A 23,864-nucleotide genomic window follows, 5' to 3' on the forward strand; every position below is an offset into this window, starting at 1 on the left:
GAGCATCTACTGCATGCCTCTGAGAAGAGTCTGTCTTCAGCTGCTCTATATTCCTTCAGACAGTGGGAGACTGTTGAGGTCCACTCTGTCCCTTCACTTTCTCTTCTGGCTAAATAAGGCCAGTTCCCTTAGCTTTTCCTCGCAGGTCACATGCCTTCAGCCCCAGCAGCCCTCCTCCACTCTCTGTCCGATTCATTAGTGTCACTCTTGTATCGGGGGACCCAAACTGGACACAGTACTCCAGGTGTGGCCTCAAAAGTGCCAGGTAAAGGGAATAATCACTTGTCTTGACCTCCTGGTTACACTCCTGATAGTGCAATCAAATTGCCATTAGTCCAGATCACTGCAAGGGGACTCTAAATTTTGCTGTGTCCAAAGCAAGACAGAGTATACTCGGATCAGTGGTGTCTGCAGGTAGTATGTTCTTGTTTGGTGGGCAATGATATGCCAGATTTCCTAGAGAATTGGCCATTGAGTCTTACAGGATACAGTGTGTTCCTCTGCAAATCAGTTTGGAAGCTGATTTGAAGAGTCTCACAGACACTTCGTTCCTTGCACGTACGTAATGTGTTTTTTCTGTATTGTGTACCTGGTGCAGGATATCTGAAATCTGTCACTTTGGGGCCTGTCATTGTTGGTAGGTTTGTTTGATTTATGATGTAAAGTGCTAAATGACTCTTATATTGAGGAGTTGTTAGAGCTTGTTTGGTTTTAAAAAAAACCCACGGCATTATGGCCATAAATTCAAGATACTGAGCTTTCTAGCTGTTTTAGAAGTCTCCATTTTTCTCCACGTGTCCTGGGCAAACCAGTTGCTGCTTCAACCACACAATTTGGTAATAAGTACTAACAACTGACAACACCTTTATAACTTTAAACAAGACTTATTTTTTCACGTAGCATTTCTTGTGTAACGAAACACACTAGAGGTGCTTTCTTTCTGATTCCTGGGAGGTTGCCTGTATGAGCCCTGATCTGTGTAGTCTTGGCACAGTGGCTCAGCCTGTTGTGGGCTAACATTTATGAGCAGTCAAATGAAAGAAAAGCACATGTTCCTGGCACCGTCAGGTCAGTTTGGCAGAGGTAAGCTGCCTAAGTGCTTGAACATGTCGGCTTGTAGAAATAACTTTCTGGCTTGGAAAGGATGGGTCTATGAGTGATGCAGAACTAGTGTGCACAAGTTTGTAAAGGAACTTTTGTTTGATCAGTTCTTCTTATCTGTCAGAAAATGAGCAGAATTGCATTCATAAGTGCTTACTCACATCCTACGTCCTTAAAAATAAGAGAAAAAAGAATGGTTGGATTGTGACAGTAGGAAACTAGAGAAGGGATTTTAGTGGTTGGTTATTACATTTTTGTGGCTGGAACCTCCAAACACTGCATGAACGTAATTAGCATTGCAAACAGAATATATGCAAATTTATAGCAGTTTTCTCCATGTTAGTGTATATTTTTTGTTTATTTGCTTCTCAGTACTGTGTTATTCCAGGACTTGTCTCCTCACTGCTTGGTGTTACTTTGCCTGATGAGTTTATGTATCCCTGGAGACTGAAAGACACAAACCAGTTATATTTGAGCCAAACAAAACAGACTTTGTCTCCTATCAAAGGTTAGAAAAGGGACAAACTTGCTCCATTTCTTTCTTTTTCTCCCTTCCCTCTACCCTAATAATAATAAAATGAAAAACCCAACTTCTTGACTGTATTGATTAAGCAGAAGCCTCAAGTCAGTTGAGGGCTAGAGATTTGCACTGTCTACATGAGTATAACTGGAATTGGAATCTGCCCTTGGTTCCACTACATGTCATCTCATCTCTAATTCTGGAGAGAAATAAATGACACGGAGTACAGTTTATTGGAGAAGAGATATTTGGACACAAGGCACAGTTTGTGGCCTCTTGTAACTGAGAGGCGTAAGCTTTTTACCATGTCAAATGTCACCTGTCATTCCAGTGCATGTTTGTAGTATATTAAGCTACTTCAAATTGCATATTGCCTAAACTTCTGTACAATAAAGAGATTGCTTATCATTCATGCACTGTTGAAAAAGGGCAGCCTTCCATCTCTTCAGAGTAACTATAACCAGGAAAAAATGAACAGTATGATAAATGTATTTTTTTTTAAACTGCTTGAGACTTGCTGACAGTGAATGTTTAGCTTTGGTTTTGTTCTGTGTTCAAGATTATCCTCAGTGACTGACTTTTGATGGTCTTAGTAGACTGATGAGCCAGACATGCTTGTGAGTAATGGACATGCTAGCTCTCTTCTTAGGTATGTGTTTGATGGAGTTTTCCTTGGTAGTTCAGGAGTTGAGAAAAAAGGATGAAAGACTTTGACGTTGAAAAAAGACCAGAGTTGCGGGCTGCAAGATGTGAGAGTTTGATCTAGACACGATTGTATTAAAGCCAACCAAAATCCGTAGCCTTATTTAGCAAAGAAAACATACACTTTGGGCAGTAGGCATTAGATACATGAAGCATGCTTTTGAATTTTTGTCTTTTTATATGCATGCAACATTTTTGTGCTCATACCTCATCCCCATTTAAGGGTAAGTTCATCAGCGAGGTGCAAAGAATGATATAGATTATCTTTTTTCTCATTTTTAGTTTGGAGAAACTAGATCGACAATAAAATGACATAATTCGGGTGATACTTTGTGGTAAACTGCTTTTATTTTTATTCCTAACAGTATATCCTTTCGGGCTCTGATGACTTCAATTTGTATATGTGGAGGATTCCTCCAGATCCAGAAGCAGGTAAGTTTTGTTGTTTTGGAATCTGGGGGGGGGAGGTGTCTGACAAATACCTGTTTGTTTTTTTGAAAAATTGCTGTTCTCACTCAGCCTCTGAATCTAGAGTAATTCTGATGAAAGCTGGATGAGGAGAGTTTACAAATGCCTAATCCAGTCTCTGGATAACAATGGCCGATGCCATTTGAATCTTTTATCGTACTGATTTTCTTTTTATTTCTCTTCTCATTTAATGATTGTTTAAATCTTCTAGATGAGCTGATGAAGAGAAAGAGCTGTGGCTAGAGCAGGGTGTGTCCTTCCTCCCTCTTGTCTACCAACTCTGCTGCTTCTAAGCTGATCTGAGTTCACTGAAGAACTTAGGATCTGTTACTAAGAAATTTAATCTCATAATGAAGCTTGCAGCATAAAATGGTGCTGGGTTCACAGGCTGCTCCTTACAGCTCCAGTGCATTGGCCTCTCTTCCCCTCTTTCTTTCCTCTTACACCAAAACCCTCCCACTGATTTCTAATGCAGAGCAGTTACGCTCTTACTTTCTGGGTGGAGGAGCACTATCAGCTGGTGGAAACGACCACTTTTGACTCACTTCTGACTCTTTCCCATGCTGGCGTAGACATGCTAAGCAAATAGCACTAGCTCAACTCTGTGTGAAAGTATAGGAGAGGGGTGTTAAGAGTAAAGAAAAGCAGCAACGTGTGTGGGATGTAACAGTAGTGTTGTAGATGCCACAGTTGGTCAGTGCCTAATTTGATATCGTCTAGTATTGTGTAGGGTTTGGCAACACGACACTCTGAGCCGTAAGTCAACATACCTCCTGTTGAAACAAATCACTGTTCTCTTTTAGAAGGGTGTTGAATCTTGATTGAAAGACTCAAGACTTTAGGAAATGTACTACCATTTCTATTTTTAATGGCTCTGACAGTTTAAACTGTACATTTTAGTGGTATTAAGTAAAACTGAGTGCTATCCTGTGGTCTCAGGTGCTTTAGCAATAGTGAGAGCAAATTACAAGCTGCGTTAGAGGCAAAATGAAAATATTTTGTTTCATTTTCAAAGGCTGTTAATCACAGCTGTGCAATCCACAGCTGAGAGGATGACTAGCCTCTAAAAGGTTTGGTTAACGGCAGGGTTTTGAGGAAAATGCCATTCTAATTGTGGATTGCTTATTTAACCAACATTTGATGCTGCAGTCCAGAAGTCCTGAAGATGGTCCTGCTAAATATACCAGTACCTTGGCCTTCTATCTTTGTGTAGGGTTTATAGAGACTTCTCCCTGCTTTCTTCTTAATTTGTATGATTTCCTTTTACATTTGACACTGTTTTAGTACTACTTATGGAATTTCCTCTTAGTTAAAACGAAGGTTACATACATTTAAATTAGTTATTGATCTGTAAGTTTTTATGTGTGGACTGTAGAATTACATTTTATGCATGTTACTATATTTGTCCTGACTCCATTTGTAAATTCTGGATTTGGGGTTTTGTGTTTATCTGGCTGTGATGCTCTTGAAAACTTTTCCCAGGCAGCTGCAGATGACAAACTTTTTATCTGGGACCTTTGCACAAAGAGTGATAGCTAGAATTACCACAAAACAATGTCATAGGTGTTTTGGTCAGCTTTCTTGTTTCTGGTTCTTGTAACTTGAGGAAGGATGTCAGTAAACTTGCAACATTTCAGTTACAAAATTAATTACTTAATGTCAGTTGCCCTCAGTGGTTGCTTAATGGGATCAGAAGATCCTGCAGTAGGAACGTGTATGTCTTTAGTCTCTTGTAACTTGGGCAGTTCTCCTACTGAAACATTTTAGCAAAACTCGTGAGGTTTGTTTTGTTAGACCTAAAGGTTCAGTTTCTGTGGCAAATAACTCACTGGCCATCCAAATCACCTGTGATAGGCTTATTGAAGCTCTTCTTTTCTTCATTCAGCTCTTCTTGAAGGGTTCTGCCTGTTTTGAAGGTGGTGAAACATCCTTTCTTAAATCTCATCCTGTGGTTCGAATAATTGTTCAGCTAGAGAGGTTGCTCTGCTTCCTTCTTGGAGAAAGTGTCTTGCTGTAGGGATGTGGAGACCTTGGAAAGCTTCTGCTTCAATGCAAAACTCCTTGTTCTCATGTTCTAGCTTAAAATAGGAGTGTCTTTGGGTCTGCGATCTGAGGGGGTGGAATGTGGTCTTTCATTTAAAATATTGTACAAACTAGACAGGATGATGTAATGTCCTGTACTGTTGGTTGGTATTTTAAATAAAAATATCTCTCTAACCGATTTCTACCTTCCGGTTGAATTCAGACATTGTGTTGCTATAAATATTTATGATACAACTCCCTTAAATTATATCAGCTATTTGTAAATAGCAACTTTTTTGCAAGCGTAAATGTTTTTACAGAGCTGCATCCCTAACAACAACTCTGAAATAGATTATTTTGCTTAAGTACAGGTGCAGCAAGTACTAGCTATCTAATGGTTAGCAACATTACTACACAAAAGATGAAGAAAAGTGGGAAGGAACACACCAGTCAGACAATTGCAAATGTATTTCAAGTTGGAGGAATGTGGTTACCTGTGTTGGTATTTTGCCAGGAAAATGGAATAAATTCTGCTGGTTTTTTGCAAATAATCATAATTATAGGTGTCCTCCCAGTAGGTTGCATTGAGTCATTCCCCCTCAGCTGGAAACTCTGCCAGTGGTTTTGTTCGGTCCAGTTATTAGACAGGATTTACTTTGGGGCGGGAGATCTGTGAAAAAAGGTATTCCCTAAATTGCTTGGGAAGCTATTCTGTTGAAGAGTTTTATTGGCTGTCTCCCTCCACAATCTTAGATTATTCTGAATAGGCCAGGATTTCCTATGCAGAAGGTTGGTTGCTTTTTTACCACCTTTTGTCCTTTCTTGAAGATGGAATAGTTTGCTCATTTTCCCACTTTCTTCTCCATCCAAGTACTACCCAGCTTTCCACTGTGCTTCAGAAGTAATTGCTGATTGTTTGGTGAATTTGTTAGCCAATTTCCTCTTTATATGTCCCAGTTTTCTTCAGAGGCAGAGTTTCTAGCAAAATTAATACATTAGTCTGGCAGAAGAAAAGCAGTCCTGAGTTGCCACAGCTTTTACTTGACTCCAAGGCAAGCTAGAAGTGAGAAGAGACATTGGCCCTACATGACCTGCCCAGCAAGACTGTTAACATATAAGCACTTCAGGCAGTATTTAAATCTAACTCCTATAAACACGGTCCCTTAGCTGGTAAAGAATCCCTGTTCAAGACAGAACCTGACATGTCTTGTGGGGTAATAGAGGGCTTAGTAGACCAAATGTTTTGCAAAATGGAATTTACATTCCTCACCCACTACTCTGAATCATCTTTGCAACTCAGAGCTTGTCTCTTGCTTTTGAAATATTGCTCAAAGATGCTATGTGAGGGATATGACATTTATTTGTGATTGAGAAGACAGTTGGGGAACCTTCAGTTTACGTGAGCAGGCTGTCACCAGACTTCTGAAAAACTTCACTAAATCAGAACAGCAAACTGCATTTCAAAACCTCTTTTTAATTCTGTCTTTGACTGTAACTGCTAGCAAGAAAGGGCCTGTCATTGTGGTCCAGTTACTAAACTAATTGCACCAGTCTTCAGCAGAACTGATGCAATTTTTCTTCCCTTTTTTTCTCCTTGTTGGTCATTGTAAATGCAGACACCTCTTTAGGCTTGAAGAATTCAGCAACAGATCTTTTCACAACATTTGAACAGGGTTATCTCCAATATTGGAGACAGCCTGTGGTTTAAGTTCTCAAAGTTCCAGGCTGATAAGTGAAGATGAATAATAGATGATTAAGTGTTTCTTAATGTCTTTAGCTATTTCTGAGATTTTTATATATGTGCAGACATGCATATATACATACCAGTTGCATTGGGGCAGGGGGAAGTCATCTAGCCCAATGGGGAGCATGCTCTGGAAGGTTTGTATTTTTAAAAAAGTTGATTTTTCTGAGGCGTGGTCTTGGGATCTAAACTGTTTTACTTTTAGGACTGTAGTTTGTCTCTTCCTTCAGGTCGGTGTTGACCATAGTGTGCTATGCAACAGTTGTTTGATTATCACAGCAAGTAAGTGGTGGGGCAGTATAGAAGAGGTTCTTGTATTCAGTGAAATTTAGTCTGGTTTCCGTGTCATGTGGATTGTAATACCAAAAACCTGTGGAAGTGTCCTGGCTACACGGCATCTATCAGAAAACAAGGCAGTGTTGGGTGCTTTGTAGTGCTGTAGCCAAGTGGAGGAAGATTCAGCATCCATGAGTGTTTCTCTCACCGGCCTTAGCATGTTTAATATCTAATTTAGCACCAGAAAGCTGAAGATAATACTGAGCGCTGGCAGAGGCTGGAGAAGCCTTAGTCCCCAGCAACTAGCCATCTGATTGTATCAAAGCTCCTTTCTCTTTATTGTATTGAATGTGTTTGCAGCTACTAGTACAAAATAAATGCACAGGCAAGCAGTTTTCACACCTCCATTTTAAAAAAAAACAGCTATCAGTTTTGTGATAATTTCACTTATTTTATTCCCTTCATGTTCAGAAAGCATAGTTGGTGGTGGTAATTTGCATGGTTCCAATAACATTGTAAAAACCATTGCGACCTATGCAGTTAAACACACTGAAAGCGCAATCTCTCTCAGAGCAGGAGAGGGGACAGGGTGGAAAGGGTATGACAAAGTTTATTTCTATAGTAATTTTGTCTTAGCTTTCATGTTGTTGTTCAGCTGTACTGGTGATAACAATAGTGGGAGGGTTGGTATAGATAAGGTGTAGATAGATATGGCAGATATTTAGCAGCAACAAAAGAAGGGAGAAAATATACATCCAAAAATAGCCACTACCACTACAGCTTTCTGCATATTCTTTAGATGTTTAAATGTGCATTTTTTCTTTGGCTTTTGGAACCTCTGCAGAGGTACAAGACCACCACGGGGCTGGTTCTAGGCATAGGCTAGGCAAAATGGGTGATTGACTGGAAGAGCAGGATGCCTGAGGCAGGTGCTGACGCCAGCCCACTGCTCCCTGTGCTTACGCTAAAGCTCTGCAAGGCCACGCTGATCCTTTCACCTGGCCTGGGAGGTGGAGGGTGGGTTCGAAGGTGACAAAGGAAGCAGTCTGCAGATGGAGTTAGAGCTGCTTTCTTAGGGGGAGACACTCCCTTTCTCTTTCTCTTGTAGTAGCAGAAGTACTAAGCCAGAGTCCCCTGGTGCCTCCTCCAGACTCTCTCCTCTTACCATGCCAGGAGGAGAAAGGATCTTGGCCAGCCAATTGCTCTTCTCACCCCATTTTTCATGTGACCAAAGTCAGTTTTGCCTGTGCTGCTGAGAAACCTTGAAGTTGCTCTGGCTACTGCCAGAGCTGGAATCAGATTCCTGATCCCAGTAGAAGGGATGCTGCAGGACCCTGTGCTCTCAGGGCAAGAGTGCTTTTGTTTAAATCTAGCTTCTCTACAGACGTGTCTCTGAGAAGCAAAGCCATCTGCTGGCATGCATTGTATGAAACAAATACAGGTGTGTGAGTGACCAGAGAGAGGCTTTCTAAGGAGTCTAAATATAATCTGCTGCACTGAAGGCAGAGGCCCTGTATGCTATGCATATTTGCTTGCATTGTACTGTGCATTTGCTTTCCAAACTATGGTATCTCTCTTCCGTTAGCGCATCATGACCTCATAGGATTCAAATGCAGGGCAGTGGCCTACGGTCTAAATGTGTCCCGGATTATTATTAATGAAAACTAAATTAATTTTAAACGAGCTTTCTACTGTAGTGCCAAGTACTACAGTGGAATGGTATGCTGTGGCACACTGGCAGCAGCTGCAAATATCTGGTTCTTCTCAGGAGTTTTCAGCACTTTGAGTAATTCACGAGGCTTGTATGAAGTTATGCTTTAGTCTGTGGAATGTCTTTCTACCTTATATGAACAACCAGTGGGACTTCTTTTTCAGTATCCTAGATAGAAAGGACTTCTTCTTAATGAGGTCATTTAATTCCTCTGTTACAGAGCCAGTGGAGGATTGTTCCTTATCCCAGCAAGTTCTGTGGCGCTTTGACAGTTTTTTAAATGTTTGGAACAATGCAGCTTCCCTTAGTTTAGAGACTGTTCTACATTCTTACAGGATTTCTGCACTAGGGCACTTTTCCTAATAATCTATCACTTCCCTTTTTTCCTTACCCTTCAAATAATTCATTCTTCTGTGGTTTGTTTTTTTTTTTGTAAACACTGCTACGTGTTGTGGAACTTGTGCATGGGAAGTCAGATTGCTGTCCAAATATCTCACTCTCTTTCATTATGATTTACTAGTGTTCTTTAAAATGTGTTGGTATGTAGCATCCAGCCTGTTCTCAATATATGAAATGTCAACTCATTTGCATAAATAGTTACAAAACTGCATAATTAACAAGGGTTTCATTAGCATAATATTTAAAACATAAACTAATAAAGCAAACCAAGAAGTAATCACTTTGGCAACTTAGACATCTACTACTTCAAAGAATTGTATTATTCCTTCCTTCTGTCTGTATCAGAGCCTGTAGATATGCCTTGTGTTGCCATGGTATTCTTGTCAAATGTGTGTAGAGGAAATCTGTTTTAAAATGTGCACTTCAGATTTAGCCTTTTATAAGTTATTTCTTCCAGCTGGTCAGATATCATAGTAGGATATTATTTAAATAATTGTTTAAGACTTTGTATTGCTCCTCTTTGGAGCACTTATTTGCAGGGTGTAGAGGAAGAGGGATTTTCTTGACATTTCACTTTGTGTATCAAATAAAAGCAGACCAAAAAAACATCAACCAGCCAGCTAGAACACTAAAACACTACTCAGAACTGTCTTTAAGCATAGCAATTTTTGGAAAGTATTGCAAAACCAGCTAGTATATCTCCATCCCCTCCCTCCAGTCATTAGAGGTTAGAAAGTTAGAAACCTTCTAAAATCGGCATAATCAGCCTCCGAAGACTTTAAGACTTTTTTTTTCATATTATTAATAACATATATGTAAGCTAATGGCTTCTGTATAAACACTGCTTGTACACGTGGTAACTATCTAAGAACATAAAAGCTGCCATGCTAAACCAGTTGCAGGACCTGTGCATGCCACTAAATTCAAAAGCAAACGAACAACCCTCCCATCCCCTAAAAAAACCCCCAAACCTCAAAGGCAAAATTTGAGTTTTGTTGGAATAGCAGAGGTCAATTCTGGTGAAACAATACAAATAAAAATACTAGTTCAAGTGAAGACAGCAAAAAGAAATAGAAATTATTACATGCGAAAAAGGAAGATGGCCTCAGGAATTTGAGCAGTTTATGGCCAACCTCCACTTAATGTACAGATGCACTTTTTTTTTTGCCAGTAGACATGAGCAAACTTAACTCACACTGTGAGATGGCTAGAAGCTGTATGGCTGCAGCTAAGCCTCTGCTGAGAGACCAGGGGGATTCCAGACAAGTCTGGACACAAGCAAACGTCTGCCATGCAGATACTCATGTAATATGATACCAACTTTGCTGGGCTACTATAAAGCAAAGGGACCACTGTCAGGACAAGGATGTAGAAGACGGCTCTGCATTAAACACTTAGAGACATCGCTTAAGTGCATAGGAGGTGATAGACTAAAATTGCATCAGGCAAGGGGTTGTCCGAAAATGACATTCTGGGGCAGTCTATTATATTTGACACAAAGATTATCAGAGTATTGCTGGAGTCAATACTTTTTGGTTTAAATGATTAAAACCTCTCATACAACTGGAAAAAGCTGACTGCTAAGCTTTGTGATTGCAGTAATCTGCTCCTAGGGGACTTTTCCTGTAATTGGGCAGTTAGTTGTTTTAAGGGGCTCTGTAGGGAAGTTCACATTCACTCTAAGAGGAGTGAAGTATGTTCTAGTACTATGCTTCCTCTGGTTTTACTATTAACAGCTTGAAAGGAATTTAAGGAACATCAAAATTAAAGCAGAAAGCTTTGGAGTTCCTTCATAGAACCATAGAATGGTTTGGGTGGGAAGGGACCTTAAAGATCATCTAGTTCCAACCCCCCTGCCAAGGGCAGGGACATCTTCCGCTAGACCAGGTTGCTCAAAGCCCCATCCAGCCAGGCCTTGAACACTTCCAGGGATGGAGCATCCACACCTTCTCTGGGCAACCTGTTCCAGTGCCTCACCACCCTCATTGTAAAAAATGTCTTCCTTATATGCAGTCTAAATCTACGCTCTTTCAGCTTAAAACTGTTGCCCCTTCTCCCGTCACGGCCTTAGTAAAAAGTCTCTGTCTTTCCTGTAAGCTCCCTTTACTGAAAGTCTGCAATAAGGTCTCCCCAGGGCCCGCTCTTGTCCAGGCTGAACAACCCCAACTCTCTCTGCTTTTCCTCATAGGAGAGGTGTTCCATTCCTCTGATCATTTTTGTGGCCCTCCTGTGGATTCACTCTAGCATGTCCATGTCTTTCTTGTGCTGGGGACCCCAGAGCTGGATGCAGTACTCCAGGTGGGGTCTCATGAGAGTGGAGTAGAGGGGGAGAATCACCTCCCTCGGCCTGCTAGCCATGCTGTTTTTTATGCAGCCCAGGATATGATTGGCTTTCTGGGCTTCAGACACTGTCTGAATTTGACTACAGCCTAGGGAGAGCTGTGTTCTAGACATGGCATGCTGTGCACTTGTCATCCAGTGCTCTTAGTGTGTTGATAAACATTTTAAATTTAATGCCAGAACACAGTTCTGGCATTAAATAACCATTATCACTGTTTTACTAGGAAAATAATAATGGGTTAACTCACACTGCTGACAGTCCCACAAGAGGCCAATGACTGACTTGGAAATGCAGCCCAAGATATTGGTGCCCTAAATTTGTATTTCATCTCCATTATAATTTTTTCTTTGCTCATTGTCTCTCTAACTTCTGACTCTTTTGTAAGTGTTTTGTAGGGCATATTTCTTGTTTTGTACTGAATTCAGGCAGCTTAGAGTCCATGGATAGTTAAAACTTGTAATAGTCATTACTTACAGACTTGGAAACATTTCCTAAGCAAATTGTCTCTTCATTTCTGAGGTTCTCTTTCCTGGAACATTTGTCTGCTAGGTCAAGATAAATGCGTTGAGAACTGGACTTGATGTAACCATCTACCGTTGGCTTGATAGATGCAATTGGATTGACAACTGTGATTTGGCTGGAAGGAATGTTGTGGGAGTAGGGCAACTTGCCATCAGCCATAAATGTGGTCATGAATGTCTAGCAGGGTGAGCAGAATGAGGAATCTCATAAAATGGAAAAGAAAATCAAAAGAGCCCAATTTGGCATTCAATGAACTTGCTCTCCAATCAGTTACTTCTCAGTCAACTTCGCTTACACTGGTGAAACCTTGCTGCAATGGCTAAAGGCAGAACTTACCTCTGAACCTTTACAGAAAATACAAGTGTGCCCAAATAAAGGAACTGTTCCAGGGAGCTCAGTCTCAGTGCAGTTTCAGTGAATATATATGGAAGTTAACTGGAGTGATAGTCTCCCTTTCAAGTTTTTTTAATTTTAAATGAGCCTTCATTTTATACATAAAGTCTCTAAAATGGCTGTGCTTTTTAGTCCTTAGAGTTACTCACCATCTCTTTTCCCTTCTTCAGGCAAGTTATCTTTCTATCCCAAATTGCCATGAGACTGCCGTTTGGTCTGCAAAATTTGATTTGTGCAAACAGAACACTTTCCAGAAGTAGTAAAAAGATCTGTCTGCGGATTTTTAGGGTTGGATGACTCCTCATTTCTGAATCTTTATCATGGTTTGTACACCATGTACACATCAGTCTGGTCTTCAGAGTGTAGTTATAATGAGTGGAAGGGATGGAGTACTTTTTCTAAGAGGAGAGGGGCTGAACACAAGCTCACTAGCTGCAGTTCTTTATCATTTATGTAACCTAACAAGTGGAAGGTGATACAGGAATGCCTTTTTTTTTCCTTCTTCTTCTTCTTCTTTTTTTTTTTTTTTTTGACCCGTCTATCTTGCTACTCTTCAGTGTTAATGCCAGTTTTTCTTTAGGAAATATGTATTGCAAGAGAACTCTGACTCTGTTTTAGAAGACAAGTTGTTCAACACTGGGCTTAGGGCTCAAACCAGAAGCTGTTTCAGCTGAAAGAGCTCCTGTTGCGGACAAAGGAGGATAGCAAACATCTTCAGCAAGAAGAACATAAAGTTTACTTGTTTAGTGTTAAGACGACTATAAGTAGCACAGAAGCTAATGAAATTATTTTAACTTTCTGTAAGGTGTGCTCAGGTGTGCTTATGACCTTTGAGTTGTAAGTAGCAAGATTGTTTTCCTCTGAAGTGGTTTTCAGTTTTTACTTCCCCTCTTTTAAAAGTTTTGGTTTCTTTCACTGAAGATGTTAATCATAGCATGTTTATTCAGATACACAGGTGTACTTTCTAACAAATGTATTGTTTTAATTGTGCGAATCTATGAATATAAAAAATTACTGTGTGACAGTTTCTTGCTTTGGTGTATAGACCTAATAAGAGTCAATGACCAAGCAGAAAAGTTGTCTGACTTCTGGTTTGAGTTTTACCATTAGCACAAAAGCACTTCAGCTAATTCCCTGCCTTGTGACAAAGAATGATATAACCCACTGGTCAGATGTGTTATTTCAGGTCCTTCTTCAAGCTTGATTCACAGAAATACAAGTTACTATAGATCCCGGCCTAGGGAAGGCTATCCTAAGTCCAGCTGTAATGTAGTAACTCAGGCCTTGAAGATTGCCTCCTTTTGATTCCTACCCGTCAGACTAGAGTCAACTGTGACAGTAATGAATTGCCGATTTAAAAAATAAATTAAAAAATAAAGAGTATAGCTATTTAAAAAGTCAACCTCTTTATTTGTCTCTGCTTCAAATTTACAAACTGTGAGTAGCGTCATGCCTTAGGCACTATGGTTTCACTGGTGATTTCATTAAGTGTGTATGTTGTTCTTATTCGCATACTTGTCATATTAGGTCAAAAACCTTCATTGTTTAGATAGTTGAACTAAAGTAGTTTCTAAGTCCTAATTTGCAGGAAGGATGCTTTTCATCAAACTTGCTGCTTTTCATAGGGGCATTGCTCATAAAATCAGAATTCTGCAGCCAACGCAGGCCTTAAAATATTGCAAAATAAAGCCGAAGCACATGTCAAATATAATACAACGTTAAATGATTATGAATGAAAGCAATATGAAGATTTACTTATTCATTTCAGTGTGTGCTTGTTTTTCCCCCAGGTGGCATTGGCAGGGTCGTCAATGGTGCTTTTATGGTATTGAAAGGTCATCGGTCAATTGTAAACCAAGTCCGGTTTAATCCTTACACTTACATGATCTGTTCTTCTGGCGTTGAAAAGATTATAAAGGTAAGATTAATTATCAGAAAATGTGTTCTTTCAATATTTCAGGAAGAAATGCTTTGTTTTGCTCAGCATCGTTCTTTTCCACACCCATTCTGTCTTCTCATCTTATTCTTTCGTAAAGTGGTATGTCTTATCTGCTGGCTAAACTGATGCAAATTTTTAATGGGGCATTTCAACTTTAAACTCCATTTCAATTTTAAAGGTTTTAGAGGTAAGGGATAAGATCAGAATTTCCTGGATTTGTACCTTGAAAAAGGAGGTTTTTTCCACTATCGTTCTGTACGTAACTGAAGTATAATGCAAGCGGTCTTTCTCGGGAGAGTTTGGTCACAGCTGTAACGTGATCTCCTAAGACTTATGATACTTTGAGCTAAAATTTAATAAAAATCTCTCCAAAGAGTATTGTTGAGCCTTAGCCTAGCCTGACCTAGCTGAATTTGGCCCAAATACTGCCTCAGGAGCCCTTCTATAATTTTTATACACACTTCTGCATTGAATCAATTCAACATACCTTTCTGTGGCTTCCAGAGGAAACAGGACTCTTAATAGCTTCCACAATATGTCTTTTCTGAATCCTCTAACAATGTACAGTATTTTTAGAGAGTTTGTGCTTTTTTATGTGGAATGTAAAGTGGTAACAAACTTTGTTAGGTTCTGAAACTTTCTTTCCTTAAGGAAAGACAGCCAATATTGTGGGAGCAAGGCAGAAACCTTTTTTGTCAGTTCTAATAGCAAAGGTTGAGGGTGGGGAGGTGGATGATTATGCTACACTAATGCATTTTGCATTCTGCTGCCATAGAAATTTTGCTATAATTTAAGTCTATCAACAAGATGAAAGAAACCAGAACGATTTAATTTTTAAGTAGGATAATGAGAACTGATGCCGCTTCTAACTATTTGTTGAATGACTTCATAAAAGTCTTACCTGCATGTGGCTATAAATGAGGTCGTTTGAGTATTAGTAAATGTTTTAGTCAGCTACAAGTTGACTGAATGAACTTGTCCTGCAAAGGAATGTTTTAGTGTTCTGCAACTTGTGGATCTGAACTGGCCCAAATCCTTAGGACTGTGGCCCAATGCCGAGCTGCATCACTTGCATTACAGCTACTATCAGCATTCAGGTTCTGATTGTAGTTCAGCTTTCCTTCTCTTCTATCTTCCACTGTACTTTAGTTTGCTTTTCTACTTTTTTCTTCATCTGTGTCCCTCTGACAGGTTTGATCACAAATCTATCAAATACAGGGTTTGAAAAAAAGTGCATTGAACAGTCTTAGCAGCTCACTGATTTTTCAATTTCCAAGAAGTCAAACTGCCACTGTTTAACAACAGTTTTGCCAGAGGCATTTTTTTTGCTTTGGGAACTTGATTCACACAGCCTGAATTCTCCCTTTTAGATTTTAGATCTGCTGACCCTTCACCCTATGAATCCTTCCTGCATGAGTGTGCTTAGACTGTTGGATTAGCACTGGTATAAACATCCCCTGTGTTGCTTTTGTGTACTTCTGCTAGGGTTTTGGCGGGGGTTTTTTTTGCCTAGTGGTTAAAAGGTTAGTTCGATTAAGGCCCCAGTCACAGGTTGTGTAACTCTTTCAAAGACACCTCTGCTTGAATGCTTCCTTAGAAGAGAACGCCTGTTGTGTCGCAGTATGTGCAATAGAACTCGTGTAGCTGCTTTGAAGGAACTGAATTCCCCAAACATTGCAAGCTAGAAACAAATTAAGGGAAAGGTGTTTAATGTTTTAAGTTTACTAGCGAGCCAGAACTTCTTACCCTTTTGTTGTATGTCATTTTGTCTCAGCTTGTAACGCGCCTCGTTTGGGGATCAGGTTGTTTTAAGGCTCATACCTTGTCTGATCTGCATGACTTCACTCTTTAAAGGTACTGTCTTAGTGAACAGTGATTTGTGGGTGACCATACAATGGTGGTTTCTTCTTCATTCTAGCTACTTCTGCAGATGGGCTGGAGGCTAGTAACTGCCGCTAGCAGAAGGGCAAAACAGGAAAAACACCACCAGGAGTTCTGAGGGGCTATTTACTGCATTAAAAACAGCTGGGAACACAAGTCCTTCCCTTGCATGGCTATCTTTCACCCATATAAATGCTTGATGTGCTTGCTCGGAGAGGTTGAGGTGACAAGAGGAAGAGCCATAAATAAAAATTGTAGTTAGTTTTTTTTATGTTTTCTTGTTTTGTTAGTTTTTGTTGGTTTGTTTTAATTGGTTCCCTAAGAAGTGTCCTTCCTTTTACTGTCCTTCAAGTGTCTTCTAAGAATCTTTCTGGAATTAAATCACAGAAGATAACTTCACTGTGGTTGGCTGGTATTCCATTCCCTCAATTGTAGAAACTCTGTGATGAATTAAAAATGTGGATGCAAGCAGTTGTTTGTCTGAGCCCTTAATTTTTAGACTAGCTGGCCTAAATTTAGTACTTCTAGAAGTGAGGAACTGATAGCACCAGCATCAAGGCGTGATACAGACAAGCCATTCAACAATTCCACGTGCTTCTGCCAACACACTTGCTATTTTAATGCTGATTGCAAATGAGATACAAATTCATCTCAAGCCTAGCCCTGCTGAAATGAATAGTATTCACAAGAATGATTTTGACCTTTGCGGCTATGTTATTTTTGCTTTAGTTTTATTTTGTTGTAAAGCACCTGCAAGAATATAATTCAGTAACTCAGTGGTTTAGGGTTTGATTTCTGCTAGGACTGAGAATACATTGGATAAGATGGGGGTGTGTGTGCGAATATTCAAGTGAGGAGGCTTCAGAAACCTAAAATAAGACTGAACAAGCTCATTAATAAAGGATACTAGAAACCTTGACTCCAGATAGTGTGTGCTGGACACATCAGCCCAGATGAATTGCTCATTGCCCTCCATTTCAGAAACATGAACCTCAGTAAAATTGTATGGAAAAGCACATCTGTGAACTAAAATTATTATTTGCAGCAAGCATTCACCACGAGGGCTAAAGCAATATAAAATAGAAAAATACCACTTTCTCCTCAGTTAAGCGTGTGAGACATCGGGGTGTGCTGGCAGGAAAATGAATTGCATTGCAGGAGAAATAAATGAGATGTTCCCTCCGATGCGTGGGGCTTAGAGGAGGGCCATGGAGAATTATGCAGTTAGAAAACAGTTCCGGAAAAGATAAAATAGATAAAGTGCATAAAGATTTTCAGAAAGCAATACTGTTTTGTATTGGAAATGGAATACTCTGTAACTGTGGTTCTGAGCACAACTGTTGTAGGGCCCATTTGTTTAAAAATCATCAGTATATCAAAGATAGCAAAGTCTATTTGCCCATGTTGCTGTGGTGACAGATTAATGTCATTGTGGCTAGCTGCCTCTGCCTAATCAGATAATCTAATATAGCTGGTTTAATTATTCTCACGCTACGGGCATAACTACTTCTTTTGTTTGAAAATTTGGAATACAAGCAATTCAAAGATGTTCTCTGAAGCATCTCTGCCGAAGTAGAGAACTGGTTTTGTACTCCCCTTTTCTGTTATGGTTCCTATTTTTATATCCGTACTCGGGGCATCAGTGAGTAATATTCAGCTCCTTAATCCTCTGACAGAGAAAGAACTTCTTGATAGATTGTTGCTTCAGTGGGATGATTTGCCAACTTATTTTCTCCAATTTGCTCACATTCTTCTTTGACATGGCATCAGTCAGATGATGAAAAAAAGGCAAAGGCACTCCAAAAGAAGCCATTTCAGATGCCACAGAGACCAGTGGACCAGTTGCTGCCAGTTTTCTGCCAGACTTCCTGGTTCTGCAAAGGATAGATTCTTAGTCTGATTTCTTTCTGGGACTCTGGCAGGCCCTCGCACTTCCTCATGGCAAAATGTCTAAAAAGTAGGGATATCGAGCTCCAGAGACATCTGATCCTGTACAAATACAAACAGGTATTCATCCTGAATTCCCTTGACTTCTCTTTGTTATTTACTCCTTGTCTCTGAACAAATCTGTCTCGGAAGGGAAAAGCCTCACTATGGACTCTTTGTAGCTATCTTTTCAATATTTAACACTGCTGTATTTTCTCTGATGCTTGCAGAGTGAACAGAAAGATCTGGTAGTACTAACAAGGATGTGGAACCTCTCTGTGCACACTTTATGTACCTTTTTAGATGACTTTTCAATACAAAACAGACCTTTCCCAGAGGGACTTCCGAGCAGACTACCTCTCCTCCATTTACATTGGTTCATATAGAATCTTAAGAGTTTTCTAATTCTCTTGCTTAAAAAAAAATTTTATAAAACCTAGTGATCAATCTAACACTGCTAAGACTATTTGAGGAAGGAGCATGCCAGCTTGCTTGTCCAGGCATATGGTAGGTATTGTACATTTACAAGAAAGTATATGCTTCTTAAATACAAAAATATCTGATCTACTTGCTGAAATGCTCAGTAGTGAGACAGAGGGGAAAAGGTCTGATAAATTGTGAGAGGAGGTACTGAACATGTGCTAGTTAAATCATCATGAAGGCAGCAATTCAGAGTAGTCCTTTGAGCAAGTAGAGTTCTATTTTTCTACTCAAAAACTTGGTGTATCCCCAAATCAACAATATCTCTCACGCATCCACTGAGAGAAGACTCTTTCCTACCTTGTCTTTAGGAAGTGGAGCGTGGGAAATAATTAGAGGGTAAAGAGAGATTCTTTCTGTTCTCTTGAATAATTCAAAAAGGTTAAGCATGATTGATGAAAGTCTATACATAGTGGGCTTAGGCTGGGTTTTGTTATCTTTATCCAAACCTGATGCTTGTCCTATGAGCTGTATGTCTAGTAAGTGCAGTGCTTGAACCAAGCAATGGAGACTGTCTTCATTCTGGTTTCAAGTATTATATTAATGAGCTGTACTGAGAATTTGCTTAAGTACTGCAGCTAATAAAAATAGCAATTAAGTACAAAGAGCAAATACACCTTGATATTGAGACATGTTCCTAGGAACAGGCTAATGTAATGCAATGTAAAATTCCTTTGCCTTTGCTCCGAAAGGCAGCTTGATGATTGCCATACAGAAAAAGGTATATCTGCAGCCCACTTTAATTTTTGAATAGTGTCTCTTTTATCTACATAGCCAGATCTTATGTGGAAGCTCTGTTAACCATAAATTCCAGAGGATGCAAAGTAAAGGCATTCAAGTTTGGGAGAATTCCAGAATAAAGGTTACCTGTACATCTTAAATTTGGCTGTGCTGAACAAGTAATAGTAATTAGTTTATTTTGTTTTACTTCCAATAATAATTTGGTTTACTTCCAATACTAAAGGTGTATGGTCTTACTGTATGTACACTGTTGAAAATCTCTGTGAATACAGAATTACTGGCATTCTTGTGGGCTTTTTTTTACAGTGCTTGTCATGGTAGTGTCAGATTATGTTGCATGTGTTAACTATGCATCTTGTGAGATGAGTGCTGATTATCCCATTTACACAGGCAAAAGACTTTTTATTAGCGGGTTTTGTCTACTTGGAACAAAACTTGACTAATTTCTATTGGGAAAAGTTAGGTGTTTTTGCCAAAGTCTATTCCAAAAGGCCAACCTGGTATAGACAGGCAGCATAGAATTTTTTTTCCCTGAGCTTGTTAGCTTGGTAAAACCAAAGCATGACTGAAATCAGGTATTTCATAAGCAGAACATTAAGGCAGTACTGTGGATAGGCTTGCATACTGGCTCTGCTTACAATAAGTGTTGTGCATCACGTTAACCATTGATCTAAAATAAAGTGATAGTGGTTGTCCAATGAGCTCCTTAATCATATTGCTCCCGAATCTGTGAGTAAAACTGAGAAAGGTGAGGAGATCCAACTATTATGTTTGCTATGGATTACCAGTTTCTTGGGGATATTGGTGGATCTTCTTTGGGGCTTTTCTCCACCCCCCCCCCCCACACCAGGAAAACTGAGGGAAGGCTAGGTGGACAGCACAGTCAAGGCTGTTGCTAGTGGTTAAATCGTTACACTTCGCAATGTTACTACCTCTCTCCACTTCAAAAGTAGCTTTCAGTAAAACTCTTCTCCTTCACCTTTCCCCACTAACTAAAACTGCTGCTGTGTCTTGAGAGGATGTTGGATGCTTTCTTTCCTTCACGACTGTTCCCTAAAGGGAGTAGTGCAGGCCTGCTTTTCACCCCCATACATTCAGCTCCCTGCCTGCTGATCAGGTGCGACTGACTGAGCAGCTGGATGAAATGTTACTCTACATCACTGGCACAAGCAACTCTAGTTTCCTGGGAAACAAGTGCCTTCATTAGTGCTAAGACTGTATTGTAGGCAACAAACTATTCTTACCGTTAGTGAGTAAGCATCCCCTATTACATAAAAATAGAGCCCTGCAATTTGGGAGAAATTATTACACACTGAAATATTGAAATGATGGATAATCTGCAGTGTGAGAGCTCTTAAGTTCTGGATGGGTGAAGGAGATGCAGGAGAAACACATTTGTAAAGGGGGAGGAAAAAACCTCACATCTCTGGAATACTTGCAAGTATGGGTCTGAGGGATAAAAATTAATAAAAAGAGTCTGCAACTTGCAATTGTTCCGGGTATTTGCACTACTGTTCTATTTCACATGCTTGTAATAGTTTATGAATCCAAAGACATACGTGTTTTTTTTATTTTCTGTTACAGATCTGGAGTCCTTACAAACAGCCTGACTGCACAGGGGATCTGGATGGTAGAATTGAGGATGATTCGCGTTGCCTCTACACTCATGAAGAGTACATCAGTCTTGTGTTGAACAGTGGTAGTGGATTGTCCCATGATTATGCCAACCAGTCAGTCCAGGAAGATCCACGGATGATGGCCTTTTTTGACTCCCTGGTGCGCCGGGAGATTGAGGGCTGGAGTTCTGACTCAGACAGCGACCTCAGTGAGAGCACAATCCTGCAGCTCCATGCAGGAGTAAGTGAACGCTCCGCTTACAGCGAGTCAGAGTCCTCCGCCTCTTTGCATCACTCCCCACCACATGTGGCTGAAGAGTCTGATGAAACTGCCTATAACTTAAGGGCCTTAAGATCAACTGAATCCCCCTCAGCCAGAGAAGACGTGGCTTCCCGTCAGCAGAGGCTCTCTGCACTGAGAAAGTATCAGGATAAACGTCTCCTGGCCCTTTCCAATGAGTCTGATTCTGATGACAATACCTGTGAGGCAGAACTAGATACAGACCTTTTCCGACGGCCACGGTCCCCGAGTCCTGAGGAGAATGAATCCAGCAGTTCCAGCAGCAGCAGCAGTACAGAAGATGAAGAGGAACTGAATGAACGACGCACATCTATGAGGCAGCGCAATGCACTGAGGCGCCGACAGAAGGTGCAAAAGGAGGAAAGGACTAGTACTAACACGGAGAATGTGACCCCCTACATAGGTGAGGATATCTATGATTACCCCCAGATCAAAGTAGATGATTTATCTTCTTCTCCAGCTTCTTCACCAGAAAGGAGTTCAGCCAACAAAGAAGTTCTCAAAGAAAGGACCTCTCCTTGTTCAGACAGTGAATCAGTGGAGAGAAAGATTTACAAAGCTTACAAATGGCTTCATTATTCTTACATATCATATTCAGCTAGTAAAGATGGTGAGTCCTCCAGAGGAGATGGGGAGAATGACGAAGGGAAACCAGGAACTAGTGGAAGGCATAGTACAGCACACTCGCTAAATAAGGAAGATGCTAGGAACTTGAGTTCAGTAGTTCCTCAAGGTTCCCCAGCTCTTTCTACCGAAAGCCACAACAAAGAAACTTTAAAAGAATGTGGCTTGATAGAAAATTCTAGTAATGGTCAAGCTCATGAATGTGACAATCAGCGGCAGATGGAGGGTCAAGAAAACACATCTGAAGACACTAGCAGTGGAGGTATAGAGCATTCTTTTGAGACTAAAAAGCTCAATGGAAAAGCTAACCGCAAAGGGCTAAATAGTTGTACTGAAGAACCATGCATTCAGACTGCAGGAATTGTGGAACAGAAAAATAGTCAGAACTGTCAACCAGCATCAAGCCATCACTCACTGGTCCCTCCGTTCTCCACTGTCGCCATCTGTAGCATGTCGGGTCACTGCTCCAGAAACCAGACTGATGACAGTGAGGAAAGGAGCCTCGACACCTCCTGCATTAACCACAATAACGGCCACTTGCATCTTCGCCCTTCATGCTTCAACAACGGACAGAGTTTTGGAGAGCAGGAGGCTGTGACACAAGGACTACAGGTGCATTCAAATGCTGATAATGGCAACCTTGTACAGATGGGTGTGACCTTGCACAAAGACTGCTGCCTGTCTGAAATGGACTCCAACAGCTACAATGTGAGCACGAGAGAAGATACTGCTGACTTGCATCCTACGGGCAGTGAGAGTACTCAATCTCTTGGAGGACTGAAAAGACACAGAGCGGAGTTGGAAGATGCAGATTCAGAGAGTTCATCCTTAGAAAAGAAGTTAAAAACATGATAAATGCAAATGTCTGTCGTAGCGTGCACTCTCAAAAAAAAAAAAGAAAAGGAAAAAGAAAGTATTAAAGGCACATAGAGCTTGGGTCTGAAGCATTGCGTTTGATTCTCCATTCCATTCTTCAGTGGGTCTGTTTTAGATTGCCAATGGTTCATGCTGTATAAAAATCCAACTTACTCCTTAATGAGACTGAGTCTAGTGTACCCATACAAGGTTCTGTTTAAAGTAAATCCTTATTAAGACGGTTGACTGAATTATTCTTGTGTGAACATGTGTCGTTTGTTCAGCCAGCCAACCAGGATGACTGCTTTAAGTTTTAATTGTTCTTGTAAGAAGGAATTTTTCCATACTGACATTTATTACACATTACAGGCTGAAGAATGATTGAATTAGATCACACTGGTGGTAGCTTGGGATGCGTTTCTTGTTGAGAAAAACAGGGAAGAAACCTTTCTGGGCCCTTTATTCTGCTTCAGAAACTAAAGAAATGCAACCGTTAGGGAGGATATTTTCAGAACTGAATGGTATCTTTAGAGATGATACTTCATAAAGCACTTGCTTCTGATACAGTTCAGTGACATTATTTTTATGCCAACAAAAAAGCTATAGGAAGTGAGCCTTTTTCCAAAATCAACTTTAGACTGTTCCCATGGTGACATTGAATTTTGTGGGGTTTTTTAAAGCAAAGAACTGAGTAACACAGTGTCATCACTATATTAAAATGTGATTGTTTCGCAAGAGGAAGGTATGCTATAGGCCTCACTCTAACCAAGGGCTATTAAAAATCAGGCATTGAAACATGCCTTTCTGTGAGCTTAACACATAGAGATTCATGATTGTTATTATTATTTATTAAGAGTATGGCTCTGAGTGTTGGGATGTATCTTGACTGTGCCCTCCCTTTCCCCCATGTGCTTACTTTTGGGAGTCAGCAGGCCAAAGAGAAAATAGCGGAAGGATGGATAACGTAACTGATGCATGTTATTAACAGCAACACTTGGTAAAGTCTAAAAACTGCTCTTTTAGCAGTTTTCTTAGCCCAAAGCTCAAAATTGGTTGGCATTGGGGATCAGGGTTGTTTTCCACCACTGTGCTGCAAATATTTAGAACTGCAGATGGGTAGATGGATACAACCGAGTTGTGTGTGTACAGGAGAGCTTCAGAGAAACGTCCGCATGTGTGAGGATGCTGGGACTCCCAAGTCTGGCAATCAGAACTTGAGCAAGAGCGTAGCTCCGGCTGCCATGAACTGGCGTACTGTTCAGGTCGATGGAGTCCTTTCTTGCCTGGGCTCTGTTTTTAACG

The 23,864-nt window shown here is 40.3% G+C and overlaps 1 protein-coding gene across 3 annotated transcripts in view; it reads left to right on the plus strand.

Annotated features, from left to right (window-relative positions):
* The window catches only part of DCAF5 (DDB1 and CUL4 associated factor 5), a 76,858-nt gene extending 54,045 nt beyond the window's left edge, over nt 1-22,813 (plus strand). For all 3 annotated transcript variants that reach the window (XM_076344808.1, XM_076344807.1, XM_076344806.1), the window contains 3 exons: nt 2,689-2,755; nt 13,990-14,117; nt 20,751-22,813. In XM_076344808.1, coding sequence (XP_076200923.1) covers nt 2,689-2,755; nt 13,990-14,117; nt 20,751-22,559 — 2,004 coding nt within the window. In that variant the 3' untranslated portion in view covers nt 22,560-22,813. The remainder of the gene's footprint in view (nt 1-2,688; nt 2,756-13,989; nt 14,118-20,750) is intronic.
* Nucleotides 22,814-23,864: the final 1,051 nt, after the last annotated feature.

This window comes from Aptenodytes patagonicus, chromosome 7, assembly GCF_965638725.1.
Source record: "Aptenodytes patagonicus chromosome 7, bAptPat1.pri.cur, whole genome shotgun sequence".
NCBI classification, from domain to species: domain Eukaryota; kingdom Metazoa; phylum Chordata; class Aves; order Sphenisciformes; family Spheniscidae; genus Aptenodytes; species Aptenodytes patagonicus.